General features: G+C 48.0%; 1 protein-coding gene across 1 annotated transcript in view; it reads right to left on the bottom strand.

The window, feature by feature from the left end:
• Positions 1-14,461, bottom strand: part of URB1 (URB1 ribosome biogenesis homolog) — an 80,871-nt gene extending 66,410 nt beyond the window's left edge. Inside the window, exons 1-5 of the mRNA XM_033232305.1 lie at positions 13,717-14,461; positions 7,132-7,271; positions 5,900-6,051; positions 5,020-5,152; positions 11-107 (exon numbers count right to left, since the gene is read on the bottom strand). Coding sequence (XP_033088196.1) covers positions 11-107; positions 5,020-5,152; positions 5,900-6,051; positions 7,132-7,271; positions 13,717-13,858 — 664 coding nt within the window. The 5' untranslated portion in view covers positions 13,859-14,461. The remainder of the gene's footprint in view (positions 1-10; positions 108-5,019; positions 5,153-5,899; positions 6,052-7,131; positions 7,272-13,716) is intronic.
• Between the last annotated feature and the right edge of the window lie 235 nt (positions 14,462-14,696).

Raw genomic sequence — 14,696 nt, forward strand, 5'->3', positions numbered from 1 at the left:
GTACACCTACCTTTCACTTCCAACACCTGCACTATAGTGCTGTCATCACCCGCAATTAGAAAGGAGAGAGCAAACTGAATGTAGGCCTGCCGAACGTCGTACACTCCCTGGAGGACAAAGGAGACCTACATGTCACATGCATACTCCACACAGAGCCAAAGGAATCAGCAACACAGTGGCCAAGCACACCCCTACCGTCTCAACATCACCAGCCCCCCGGTCTTGTCCCCAGTCACCAGGGGATGCAAGTCTGAAATCAACGCTCATTCTTCATGGAAAGCAAACAATTTTTTCTATTCTCTTCCCCTGGTAATCTTCTCTACTTTTCCTTCTCTTTCAAGCCCTATTCTCAATACAAAAGTATGGGTAAAAAATAGCAGCATTCCCTTCCCTGACTATAACACACACATTTTAGCTTCTTGGCCATTTTGGTGTAGAACAAGACTCTCAGCCTGCCTAGATCCATCTCCTCTCGCTTGCTAATGAAAATCGTCTATGTTTTTGAAAATCCAGAGATGATGAAATGACTGGTACTGCTTTTGGTGAGACATCAATGTGGCGATGTCTGGTTTTTATTAGATACTATAAATAACTTATTAGCTCATACCACAAACCAAAGCACAGCTGCTGTCACGACCAACCCTGGAAGGCCTTCCCAGGGTTGCAGCCAGCATTGTCCCACAGGCATCAGCCACCACCTAGGGCAGTGGGCACGTTTGGGGAGGGCCCCAATGCTGTGACAGCAGCCGATGCCTCTAGGGAAGTTGCTGGTCAACTTCCCCTCCCAGTATCATTAAGACAAATCTGTGTCACATCACTCCTCGTTTTGTATCTAAGGAACTCAAGACATATGGTCATGTCAGTCTCCTATCAGCTGTTCCAGAACTAGCAGGAGTGCCTAGATCCTCCATTGCTTATACCCAGCAGTATCTCTACTTCACAGTTACTCCAAAGACACCTTCATTCACTGCCGAGAAATAAGTTAGTATCACAACAAATCATTGCCCCAAAATGCCTGGGAAAATTAAGCAGTAATCTGCCTTCCAGATAGTTCTGATCCACTTAGTAGTAGCAGGAGAGGTGGTGGCAGTAGCAGTGACGATGAGGAGGAGGAGAACAATGTTTACAGAGCACTTACTATGGGCCAGGCACTATAGCAAATGCTGCACATCTGTGACCTCCTTTACTCCTCATAACAGCCTGAAGAAAACGTCCTGAACTCTTCAGGGCTTATTCTGCAAAACACCGTCTAAAATAGACCACACCCATTTTACAGATGAGAAAACTGAGGGGTCAAAAATTCAGCCGGATACGGTGGCTCACGCCTATAATCCCAGCACATTGGGAGGCCAAATAGGGCAGATCATTTGAGGTTAGGAGTTCGAAACCAACCCAGCCAACATGGTGAAACCCCGTCTCTACTAAAATTACAAAAATTAGCTGGGTATAGTGGTAGGCACCTATAATTCCAGCTACTCGGGAGGCTGAGACAGGAGAATCACTTGAGCCCAGGAGGCAGAGCTTGCAGTGAGCAGAGACCACGCCACTGCACTCCAACCTGGGCGACAGAGGGAGACTCCATCTCAAAAGAAGAAAAAAAAAAAATTCACCTGAGGTCACACAGCTAATTAAGTACCACAACTGAGATAAGAAGTAATTGCACAAACATACTACTTATGTTCAACTACAGAGTTCTTCCTTCTCCACAAGATTCTGTGACATTTTCCATTTTCATTTCACTTTTTCTCAGGGTGCAAGGACCATACTTGGCACCAGTTAGGTCTCTGTGCAAGTCTTTAATTAATTCCATCTTATTTTGTTGGGTCTATGTTCCTTCCGGAGAAAAGGAAGGCTATCCAACCCATGCTCCCTGATACGTAGATCAAGGCCTTGCACACTCATTACATTTATGGAGTCTATCCCCGTCCATGCCACATAGCATCTCAGCAAGACCTTATTACACCAATGCGGGTTTCTCCCAAAACCGAGAGCTTCAAACTATCCTCTCTGTTCTGAGGACCTACCTGTGTGACTCATCACAGTAAGGAGTTTGCGTCCAATGATCACTAGTGCTGAGAATGTGCAGCACTTCCATAGTGTCAGCAACGCTCCAGTGCCTTAACCCACCAATTCACTTTTTATAAAACACTCATTGCATTCAAGATGCTATCATCTCAGGCCAGGAGAGGGTGCAAAGTTAACCAAGATGTTGTCCCTGTCCTCAGGAAGCTTAAGCTACTCCCAAGCCATCTCTATGCCTCACAGTTCAAATAAACATGTCATCTAATTCAAGCAGTTAATTTTCCTGATCTACACATGCCTTGTGTTCCAGATAAATGCTGGTAAAATGCTAAAACTTGCCTGGCAAAATTAAATTAAGTTCTGTCTTTTCCCTGCTAGTGGAAAGTTCCTGTGCTTTTATTTTTTGTCCACTGAAGTAACAGTACTGGGAGTCAGGACTCTGGAATGCTGGTCCAGGTTTTCTGCCATTCTAGATCTTTCTATCCTGCTGGTACACAGCAGAACTAGACCTCCTGTGGATCCCTCCAGCAATGAATTTATAAATGAAAAGGTTTTAGTTATCACCTCCTGGCTTCCATCTTTTATATCCCAGACAACTCCAAATTTTCTGTCCTGACATGATGGAGGAACTGGGTAAGATCCCCAGGACACAGCAGCTGCCCGCTCTAGGCTCTGCCACTGCCGTGGCCCCCTGGGCCTCCATCCTCTTTCTCCAGTCTACTCCATCAAAGGCGTCCCACTCCTACTGCAAGTGGGCCACATGCCTGCTCTTCATTCCCACCCTGGGACCTCACAGGGTTATTATCCCACGAAGAAAACGTCCTGAACTCTTCAGGGCTTATTCTGCAAAACACCGTCTAAAATAGACCAAAATACATTTGGTAAAACTGCTCTTTGGCACAGGATTTTAACAATGCTTTCTTTGGCTGGATGAATATTATCCATAATCCTCCTTCTTCATGAGGCTTTAATAATTTCCTCTGAAATGTTAACATACATTCATTAAAAAAAAAAAAAATCCCTGCCAGCACTTCAACAACTAAATGGCATTTAAAAAAACAAAACAAAAAAAAAGGCAGGGGATGGCGTGAGGGAGAAAAACTCAGACTCAAAAGGGATCAAAGATATTTAAGAAACATATCAGCCAAATGCAATGTAGACTTTGTTCAGATCCTGATCTGAACTACAAGGTGTAAAAACATTTTTGAAACGGAAAAAACCTGAGACCAAACTGAGTAGATGATAGTGAGAAATTATTAATGTGTTAGGCGTGATAATGGCACTGTGGTTTCTGTTCTTTAAAGAGTCTTTTTCTGTTAGAGTACATGCTGAAATATTTATAGTGAAATATGATTCACGTCTAGGATTTGCTCTAATCGACTGCCCCAGAGGAAACTAAAAAGGTGGAGGATGGGCACAGTGGCTGAAGCTGGACAGCTGGTAGAGGGGTTCCTCACGCTGCTCTATTTTTAAATGTTCCTAACAGTTCCTTATTAAACGTAATGCCTCAATTCCATTTCCTATAACATATAAGGTATCTAAGATACTTATTACAGATTACACAATGAGAATAAAAACACTTTCGACTTGACTGTAACTCCCATTTTACAGATCCTGGAGAGGTAAAATAATGTGCCGAGACCCTGAGATGAAACAGCTCGTGCGTGGCCCTGCAGCCAGGGTTCAGGACGGGTAGCCCTACTCGGCCTTTCCCACGCTCTCTGGGCTCCTGAAGTCTATTTCACTCAGACAGCTGGGAGGGCTGACATCAAAAGAGATGGGTGGGGAGGGCATCTGATGGATAATTACTGCCAGGCTTACTGCCAGGTAAGACCAAAGAACCGTGATATTTGCCCTAGTCTGCAAATAGCACACACATTCTTTTTATTAGAAACGTATTTAAATGTCAGGAGCCATTACTCATTGAATGGAATTTGTTGACACATGGATAAAGCGTAGTATCTGAGGGACATTAAGACCTGGAATTTTTTTCCTTAGAGAATACCTTATTTGTAATTCCAGTAAAACCCTCAACACCAGGCCAATCTCACAGAGCCATAAAAGCTACTTGGTATTATCAACCTTTTAGTCCAATTCCCAGCAATGTAGAAACTTTTAGTTCCCAGGGATATTGACAAAACAAGGCAGCACAGGGTTATAGAAGTGAATTATTCTAATGTGGTTCTCCACCACGGCAGATGGGATGGGCTGATATCTGTCTCCTTACTCTTTACGTTCCAGAAGAGGGCGACACTCTGGCCAGGGCCGTTCACAGCACTGAATTCCAGCAGGGGAGCTGACAGGGCAACCAGAAGATGCCCTTCGACAGACAACCTGCAGCCGGCACACGCAACGGGAGGATGCCCTCGCTCAAGCTCAGGAGTCCTCAAAGTGTGCCTGCTACCCAAGAACCTTTCCAAACCCAAGTGAAATTTAAAAAGCCACCAGGGAATTTTTGTTTCACAGGTTTCCTGAAAACCAACCATCCACACTCCCATTTTATTGGGCACAATCCAACCCTCACCCATCAGGAGATTACAACTGGGAGGCAAAAGTCACTTACTAAAAAGCCATAGAAGTCCTCTTTGAGGACGTCACTGGCTTAGAGCTTCAAGGGCTTTCTCCGAGGTGGGCAGAGCAGGAACAGAGGACTGGGGCACGCTACGAGCTTCAGGGCCATGGGCACATGGAGGGTATTTCGTTTACTTAGGAGAGGGGCTGCCCACAGCTAAGTCATCCTCACATCTCACTCAGCCCCCAAGAGCTTCCTCAGATGTCCCCATGGTTCAGGCTCTGCCAGGTTCTGGCCCTGTCGCCAGCCTGAAGTGAGTCCTGTCCTCACAGACAGATCCTGTGGCTGCTGACACACACCCTTCTGCATAGACACCTCTCATTCCAACTGTGTGGGGATCAGGGCCAGAGAATGGAGGAAAAACCACTGCAGTCCTCCAAGGGAAGGAGATCCATGGAAAGCACGAGATACTGTGGTCCCCTCACCTTTGAATCCCTCTTGATCACCAAGGTGTACAAGGTCTTTTTATTCAAATCAAAATGGCTGCAGACATCCCTGGCAGCTTCCGGACCCTGGGTCACCATGGCGGCCATCAGGCTCAGGCAGGCGCGAGCCAACCTGTACAGAGAACCAGAGGAAATCAGACACGTCAGGAACAGCAGAAGCACAGAGCCGCCTCACCACAAAGCCAGCTGCAAGCTGCTTGTGTTATTTGCTATCCCCAAAACAGAAAAAAAGAAGGAAAAAGACATACCATTTTTAAGGAGAAAAAAAAAAAAAAGCATAAAGATTCAAAATAAGGCTCAAAATTAAAACTAAGTAGGATTAAGATTATAAACACGAGATTTGAAGAAGATGGACATTTCTCTCTGGAGCGAGCCATCATGTGATCAATAGACCACATCTCAGTCCCTGTGACTGCAGGATACAGAGGACGACTTCTTCACAAAGGCATCTCTGAACGCAAGCTAGTGGCTGTCTTTCCGTTCTGCAGTTACCCAGATTCCATGGTTTTCTGAGAACCTGCTACATGCAAGGCCCTGTTATCTAGGGGAAGGTGGCATTTACAACACAGGCAAGGCCCTGCCACATGCACCTAGGATTCCAGTAGAGGGAGTCAGTCAACAGATACAGCAGCAAGGACAGTAGCAGGCAGGACAAGAGGGACAAGGGATAAGTGAGAGGAGTCAGGGACAGCCAGGGCTGGTCCACAAAGGAAGGGGGCAGAGACTCAGTCACTGTGGCCTCGGAAACAGCTCACCTCTCCTCTAGCCATAAAGGTAATAACCAAATGCCCCTGCGGAGAGCTGAATGCGGACCAAACCCAAAGGCCCGTCCTTTGTCACACAAGGGCAGACAGCCTACCTGTAACTCGAGGCATACAGAGACTCACAGATGAGCTTCATGTGGTTGTTCATCAGCTTTTTCACAACGTTGGTTCCCACAACATGAAAATGTGAAAGATCACTTGCTGTCCGCAATAATATGGCCTCAAAAACTTGAAATATTAACACCGTCTGCAAAGACAGAATTGAAACGCTTAGAAATTGTATCATTTCTTTTCCTCCTGTACATACATGCTCCTTTTGTCTTAGCCATAGTTATTGCAGGCTTAAAGCCTTCAACATACAGGATGAGGCCCACCTAGATCCTGAGTCAAAGGTGAGAGCTTGGCAGGCTGACCCGCCAGACCTAGGCTCTACATGTAGCCCTGCTCCCACAGACCAGCAAAATAAAGAACAACTTGTCAGGGCCGGGCACAGTGGCTCACGCCTGTAATCCCAACACTTTGAGAAGCCGAGGCGGGCGGATCATGAGGTCAGGAGATCGAGACCATCCTGGCTAACACGGTGAAACCCCGTCTCTACTAAAAATACAAAAAATTAGCTAGGCATGCTGGCGGGCGCCTATAGTCCCAGCTACTCAGCTGAGGCAGGAGAATGGCGTGAACCCGGGAGGTGGAGCCTGTGGTGAGCCAAGATTGTGCCACTGCACTCCAGCCTGGGTGACAGAGCAAGACTCCGTCTCAAAAATAAAAAAAAATAAAGAACAGCTTGTTTACAATTACAGAAAATCACATGAGAAAATCAAATCAAATGAAGTGCTAGGACTCACTTCAGGCTGGCGATAAGGCCAGAATGAGAAGAAAATTCTCTTAATGACTTTAGAGATAATCAGGTCTACATCCTTATAGCAATAACCTGAGATTTCAACAGGCACATAAATATTCCAATGTTCAATCTCTTTGGAATAAGAAAACAATCATCAATTCATTATGTGTTGTGAGTCTGTGACACCACGTGTTTATCTGTTGCCCTTTTGTTTAAACCATACTGAAGCCAAGTGCGTTTTGATTAGGAATCTATTATCCTTCCTTCTGATATCATTCATCAAATGTTAATAAGTGAGAATTTTCCACTAAAATGCTTTCAAAGGTCATGGAGGCAAAAAATGAATACATTCCCACAGCACAGGGACAAAGCATCGTTTTCTATAGAAAGGTGGTCATGGAAATTTCTATCACATTTTTCCGCATCAAACTTAACAGCAGCATTAACTTTTTTTCTCTTCATCAAGCCATGTAAGGAACAACATACTTCACTTTCAGGTCGTTTTTCTCCACTTAGGAGCTGGAAAATTTCTGCACACTCAACAGAAATCTTTATATACCCTTCCACAACATCATACACATCTTCTCGTGGTAGCTTCTTGGCAGCAGACACAAACGCTTCCAAGCCTGAAAAAAAAGTTATGTTCAAACGTTAACAAGGTCAGTCTTCTTAGAAACAATCACATCCACCACTGCAACCTGCTTTCCCTATTCTGTGACCTTCCCCGATCCACCTACACTGCACAGAAGCTACTATGAATGCTATCAACTGAACTGTTTCTCTCCAAAATTCATGTTGAAGCCCCAAGCCCAGCCGGGCGTGGTGGCTCACGCCTGTAATTCCAGCACTCTAGGAGGCCAAGGCGGGTGGATCACCTGAGGTCAGGAGTTCGAGACCAGCCTGGCCAACATGGTGAAACCCTGTCTCTACTAAAAATACACAAATTAGCCGGGTGTGGTGGCACATACCTGTAGTCCCAACTACTTGGGAGGCTGAGGCAGGAGAACTGTTTGAACCCAGGAGGCAGAGACTGCAGTGAGCCGAGATCGCACCACTGCACTCCAGCCTGGGTGACAGAGTGAGATTCTGTCTCAGAAAAAGAAAAGAAAAGGAGAGGAGGGGAGGGGAGAGGAGGGGAGAGGACGGGAGAGGAGGGGAGAGGACGGGAGAGGAGGGGAGGGGAGGGGAGGGGAGGGCAGAAACCCCACGCCCTAAAAAGACAGTATTTGGAGATACAGCCTTTTAGGAGATAATTCAGGTTAAATGAGGTCATGAGGGTGAGGTCCTAATCTAATAGGATTGGCATCCTTATAAGAGAAGGAGGAGACATCAGAGAGCTCCCTCTCTGCATGTGGACAGAGGAAAGGCCACGTGAGGACACAGCAAGAGGACAGTGGTCTGCAAGCCAGGATGTGTCCTTACCAGGGTGTGACTCCGCTAATGCCTTGCCCGTGAACATGGCCTTCAGAACGGTGAGAAAATAAATTCTTGTTTAAGCCACTCAGTCTATGGCATTTTGTTATGGCTGCCCTAGTAGATGAATCCACGTGGACATTATGAACACACTTAGAAACCAAGAAGGCAATACATGAATGAGACAAACTGAGTGCCAATGTGAGTCCCAGGTTTGAGTCCTGACTCTGGCAATGACTCGTCTGGATCCCCACATAGCTTCTGTTCCCTCCACTACAGAATGGGTATAACAAGAAAAGCCATATAGAGCATGGTAATGAAACATTACCAACAGCTTTACGTACATGACATCAGTTAACTCTCACTGCAACCCTTCACCCGAGGTGCGAGTATTTTTTCCCTAGGTACTAGCATTTCACAGATGAGAAAACTGAGGCCCTTGTCCAAAGATACACAGCTTAGGAGAGGCACAGCCAGGACTCCAATCCAGGCAGTCTGGCTCCAGAGCCCATGTTCTTCCTTCACGAACCAGACGATTTCTGCCCATGCAATGGAGCTGACACCCGCCGCTCTAAGTGCAGTGGCACACGGAGTGTCCGTGCTGCGCCTGGCCCACGGTCAGCATGCCAAGCATCAGCTAACATCAGTGCTCTTCAAAACCCAAAGCGGGGAACCCCACTCAAGTATTTCCCCATAAGGTCAGACCCCAGAAGTCCCCCACTCAAAAATCTACCGTCTCAATGGCCTGAGGATTCTACTACCCTTCCTGCAATTAAGACAACCTCCCCTCCCACACCACTGACACCTGAATCTGAACCCCCGCCACAACCCCACCCAACCAACTGGGACCTGTGTGCCGCTGCCCACAAAATTCTCCTGCCAGAACCTGTTCTATAAAACTGCCTCTCAGAGAATCACTTGAACTTGCCTCTTGGAGAATCGCTTGAACCTGGGAAGTGGAGGCTGCAGTGAGTTGAGATCGCACCACTGCACTCCAGTCTGGCAACAGAGTGAGGCTCTGTCTCAAAAACAAAACAAAACAAAACAAAACCCTGCCTCTCTCTGGTTCTACTCTTTGGGCCGCACTTCTCAAAACTAGGAAGGCAGGGCATGGCAGTGTCTGGAAGCCGCGTGAGAGCATAAGCTAAAGGTAATGCATCTTACTGGGGCCTTCATCTCTTCTGGGGGAGTAGGGACTTCACCTTATTTGAAAAAAAAAAACAGACAAAGGGACTAAAGATTTCTACTAAAACACACTTAGTAATTATCAACACAGTAAAATGCAAAATGCCACGACCTTTGAGAAACACACTACAGTCTTCCTAGACACATCAGAACAGGGTGGTCTGCTTTAGGGAGTGCCCAGGCATCCCCAGGGGGTCCTTCCTCCTCTGCCTTGGGGCCAGAGGCAAGGGATCTAATCCTTCTTTCCCACACCAACTGCCGTCACCCTAGTCGGCACCTCTGAAGACCAAACGCTTCCTTTAACCTCTCTCCAGAAATGACAGTTTTGAGATCCTTCTATGTTCAGGTCACTTTCTATGTTCCCTTGAAGCATGAGGCCCAGAACAGGGCTCGGTACTGCAGGTGAGCTCCACTAGCTGAGCAGAGAGGACCAACACATCGTTCCTCTTGGACAGTAATTCTGCATGTCTCAGATTCAAGTCCAGATGCTGCTAAGCAACATCTGCCCAGGGACGCATGAGCAGGACCTTACACCAAAAACACAGCAGGTAAGAACATAAACTGGAGCCAGACTCCTGGGCACGCATCCCTGCTCGGCCACTTACTAGCTGCATGGTATTGAGTAACAATGAACTCTGAGCTTTGGGTACCTGACCTGTATAATGGCACAAGAACAGAACCTACCTGACAGGGTTTGTATGAAGGGTAAAAAGGCTAATTTACACACAAAGCATCCAGCATCACACTTATGGCAAGGTAAACTATCAAAACATAAGAAGCCCCCCAGGTGTCCTCAGCAGCAGCAGTGAAAATTCGGTCACATTCGGTCTCTGCCAGCCTCACAGGTGTTTTCAGATCCCATTTTATGCTGCAACATTTTCCGCAGCAACCACCGTCATTCCTTTAACAGTCACCAAGGGAGTGCATCTGCTATGCCAGGCGCTGCTCTGAGCATCGGGGCCAGACTCCATCACTGCTGTCTGCAGCATGGTCTGGTGGTGATTATGAGCAAGAGCCATGGGTGTTCCGGCCAAGGTGACTGTGGGTCACAGGATTCAGTCGGCACAGGCACTCTGGAGTCATGCATAATACCTACTCTGTCCCTCAAGAAAACACAGAATGCAAGTGATAGCAAGGGCTGTTAATGCAGAAAGAGCAGTGCAACTACTTACTCTTTTTAAAGGAATTATTCGCCAAACTCTAGCATGTAACTCCCAGCATTCCAGAGTAGTACAGGGTGGAAACCGCTGGCCTGTTACATTTGCCGTCTCTTTGCAGGTTCATCTTTCCATACACCATTTACTGGGCACATACCACGTGCTCCAGGCATCACAGGGAGTGCCCAAGATGTGCTGGTGAGCAAATTAGAAATGGCCTCTACCCACAAGGTGCTTACAATCTAATGGCAGAGACCAACGTGAATATGTATTAAGCACCTACCGCAATCACTTACATAGACACATACACACCTGTAGGAAGTACTATCAAGCAAACATCAAGAGTGCAATGAGGGCTGTAACTAGGGAGCATGATCTAGATTAGAGGGTTGGGAAGGTTTCCTCTGAAGAAGTAATGCTGAACCTATTGTTAATAATAGTAAACATAAGTATTGAGGGGGCAGAGAGTGAGACCACATCCCAGGCCCCAAGGCTGGAGGGTACAGAGAGTGGCTGGAGCCAGACGAGTGGCGAGGGGTGATTGAGTGAGTGAGGAGGGTAGCCTGAGATGAAGTCAAAGAAGCAGGCAGGGCTAGATGAAGCAATGGAAATGACTTTGGATTTTATCCCAACGGCAGTGGGATACCACTGAAGGGTGTCACGAGAGGAGTGATATAATCAGATTTGGAGTTTTAAAGGATCATCTGACTGCTGCACACAGCACGGGCTGGAGGGAAGCAAGTGCAAGAGAGACCAATTCCGGGCAACTCTAGCCGGGGTCCCAGCCAGGACCCATGATGCCTGGACTAGAATGATGATGAAGGAAAGAGGGGGAGCAGACAGATTCCAGAAATTCTCAGGAGGAGAATCAACCACCAAGGCCAGGGGATAGACCGATGCAGACGGAGGGTTCTGGCAGGAACATCCAGGTAATCAGAATTACCACTTAATGCAGTGGGGAAACCAGAAGCAACGTGGGGAGAAGTGGATCAAGAGTTTAACCATTAGTGTACTCTCTTACAGTATGGCCTTTTCTCTATCACCAGTGGAGTCATGGGCAAACATTTTCAAAGGAATTGGCTTGAAGCCAAACCCTTCTTGATGGGTGATCCTCCCACAGGCTGACATTGATCCACTCTGGAATATCCTCAGTCTTTACCAATCTAACCCTGCGCCTCTTGTTCCTTCATTACACGAAGGGAGCATCATCAGAACCCTTCCCTCACATGTCTGGTGAAAACAAAGTCCCCTAACAGCCATCAACTTCACTTCCCTGATCTTCCAGCAATCCTATCATAGGAGGTTATGGGAGCATATCAAGAGGAAGAGAGGAGGAGAGAATTCAAGACACAGACCAGACTCAAACACAAGTTCAACACAGCCTCAAACAAGAGACCACACTTTCACCCACTGACTCAGCTTTGCCCCATCTTTCAACTACTCACCTACACCCATGGGCTGTCAACCCAGGTTTCCTTCTGACACGTGTTCAAATGATGTAGCACCTGAATGTCATGAGACTCTCTGTGCAAGACCACGAAATATAGATACTACATCTTTTTAACAATTAAACGTGCTCTTTCTTCTGCCAGAAAGGTTCTTGTCCCTGTCCCATCCTAGAATCCTTTTGAAAAGCCACTTCCTCAGGGGAGCCTTCTTTGAGCTCCCAGATTAGATCCAAGGCCTGTTAAACACCCTCAGGCACCATGTACCTCTCCTTTGGAGAACTCATGCTTGAAACTCTATGTATATGATTTTGCTGACCGAGATCTGCCTTCCCCACTCGACTGGACTGTTTGTAAAGCCCCACAATGGCAGAGCCTTTTTGAGATTTTTACTCATCACTTTCTGTCTACCCTAGCAAATAATAGCCTCTAGTAATACTTAATGAGGCTGGGCGCGGTGGTTCATGCCTGTAATCCCACTACTTTGGGAGGCCGAGGCAGGCAGATCACCTGAGGTCAGGAGTTCGAAACCAGCCTCAACATGGAGAAACCCCATCTCTACTAAAAATACAAAATTAGCTGGGCGTGGTGGTGCACGCCTGTAATCCCAGCTACTTGGGAGGCTAAGGCAGGAGAATTGCTTGAACCTGGGAGGCGGAGGTTGCGATGCGCCAAGATCGCGCTATTGCACTCCAGCCTGGGCAACAAGAGCGAAACTCCATCTCAAAACTAAATAAATAAAAAATAATGAATTTGGAAATATATAACTCTATGCTAATGTAAGTATCATCTTCCTAGCTGTGACTAGCAAGTACAGGTATCAAAAGTTTAAAAACAGGCCAGGTGTGGTGGCTCATGCCTATACTCCCAGCCCTTTGAGAAGACAAGGTGGGAGGATTGCTTGAGACTGGGAGTTCGAGGGCAACCTGGACAACATAGTGAGATTCCATCTCTACAAAAAGTAAAAAAAAAAAAAGCATAGCTGGGAACGGTGGTGTGCACCTACAGTGTCAGCCACCTGGGGGGCTGAGGTGGGAGGACAGCGTGAGCCCAGAAGTTTAAGGCTGCAGTGAGCCATGATTGTGCCACTGCACTTCATTCAGCCTGGGCAACACAGCAAGACCCTGTCTGTTAAAAAAAAAAAAAATCAGGACAAAAATTGAAGTTGAAGCTATTTTGGCCATTAATTTAATGCTTTATTTATCCTGAGAGAAAAACTGCCACTGTTTTACGTTAGAGCAATGCTTCCACATGGCAACATGTTCATTCGCGTTTTTCCCAAACCATGTTACTTTCCAAACGATTACAAGTAGTCGTGAAGAATGGTCACACTTTACAAAAAGTGTAATTATAGAGTCGACTCCATCTCAGTCACTGGCCCATTCCTGGTAAACTGACAAGTAGCTGTGGTGGCTTCCAGCAGCTTGTTACAAGTTATCAAGTCAGTATGAGTGTTGGGGGATGGAAGCTCTTGAAAAAACGGTGCTGACGCCCCAAGGAGTAGCAAAGTGTATCATGAACCGTCCTGAGCTGATTCAGTAAGGACTCAACAGAGAAGGACACTTCATTTACTTCCCTGACAACTGCAATAAAATTTAGAGCTAGCGGAGGGATGCTGCCTGGGCAAGGGAAATAAATGTGTCGTAACATGAAAGGGTCCCAATCAAGCAAGTCGGGGCCCCCTCGCTATCGTCGATAGTCCAGAGCAAGGAAGTACAGAGCAGTCCTGAACCTCAGTTTTCTGCAAACCAGAGGCTTGCCACTGAGCCTAGGTGACCCAAAAGCTGCAGAAAAGAGAGGTTGTGCCTGGCACACGGAGGCCGCCTCGCCAGCCTGTGCTCCTGATCCTGCGCCTGCCGCCCCGGACTCACCTGGCCCGGGGCCCTGCGGGTCCTTCAACTGAGCCTTGAACCGCACGCCCGTGAGCTCTTCTTTGCGGGACCGCTTGGCTGCGCCCGCGGAGGAAGCCGCGCCGTCCTGGCCGCTCGAGGCCTTCCTCTTGGAGACCCCCATGGCCGACACGGCGGAAGCGCGACGGAAACGACACACCTGAGGGGTCCCGGGAGGAGCACTAGCACAGCCAGCCAACACGCGCCTCAGGACCACATGGGGCAGGAAGGGGCGGGGATAGCGGAAGAGGCGGGGCTCGGGGAAACGCAGGCGGAAGGTGAAGGCCCGCGGGAGGCCGGGACCGGCGGAAGGGGCGTGGCCTGTGGAAGGGGCGGGCCGGCGGGAATCCAGAGTCGTGGGTCTCCCTGTGAGTTTGCTGTCCCGGTTGGCTCGGTCACGGCATGGGGCGAGCGGACACTTCACGACACTCCCCTCCCCCGGCTGCGGGGTTTGGGGCCCACTGGGGCGCGCTCCTGATCCTGGTGGCTCTCTCGGGTGCTCTTGGCAGGAAGAACTCCCAGATCTTTCACTCCTGGCCCGGCCGGTCCGCGAAGACACGGGCCCCGGCGCATACAAGCAGCACAATGAGTAGTTCTTGACCCGAGGTCGCCCTGACGGTGTCGCATGAAGAGCTTGATTCACACACAACAGGATTCGATACTTTGCCAATTCGAGACCCGGGTGGCTGGCAGGGAAGGCGGATTCGCCTTGGCTAGGTGCCAGGCAGGTCCCCCTCTGCGGGTGCCCCTGACTTTGACCCCTAGCTTATGTCACAGCCCGAACCAGATCGACTGGTCTGGTAGGATGTCACTCCAGACTGTCCTCCACCCCAGACTTCCCCAAACTGATGGGCTCTTTGTGCCGTACAGGGTGGGAGGAGAAGACCAAACGAAGTAACGTCTGTGAAACCCCTTCCTGGACAGCATAAGGCCTCCACATCTAAGGTCCTGCCATTAAAATG

The sequence above is a fragment of the Trachypithecus francoisi genome, unplaced genomic scaffold (genome assembly GCF_009764315.1).
Source record: "Trachypithecus francoisi isolate TF-2019V2 unplaced genomic scaffold, Tfra_2.0 Lachesis_group14, whole genome shotgun sequence".
Taxonomy (NCBI): Eukaryota; Metazoa; Chordata; class Mammalia; order Primates; family Cercopithecidae; genus Trachypithecus; species Trachypithecus francoisi.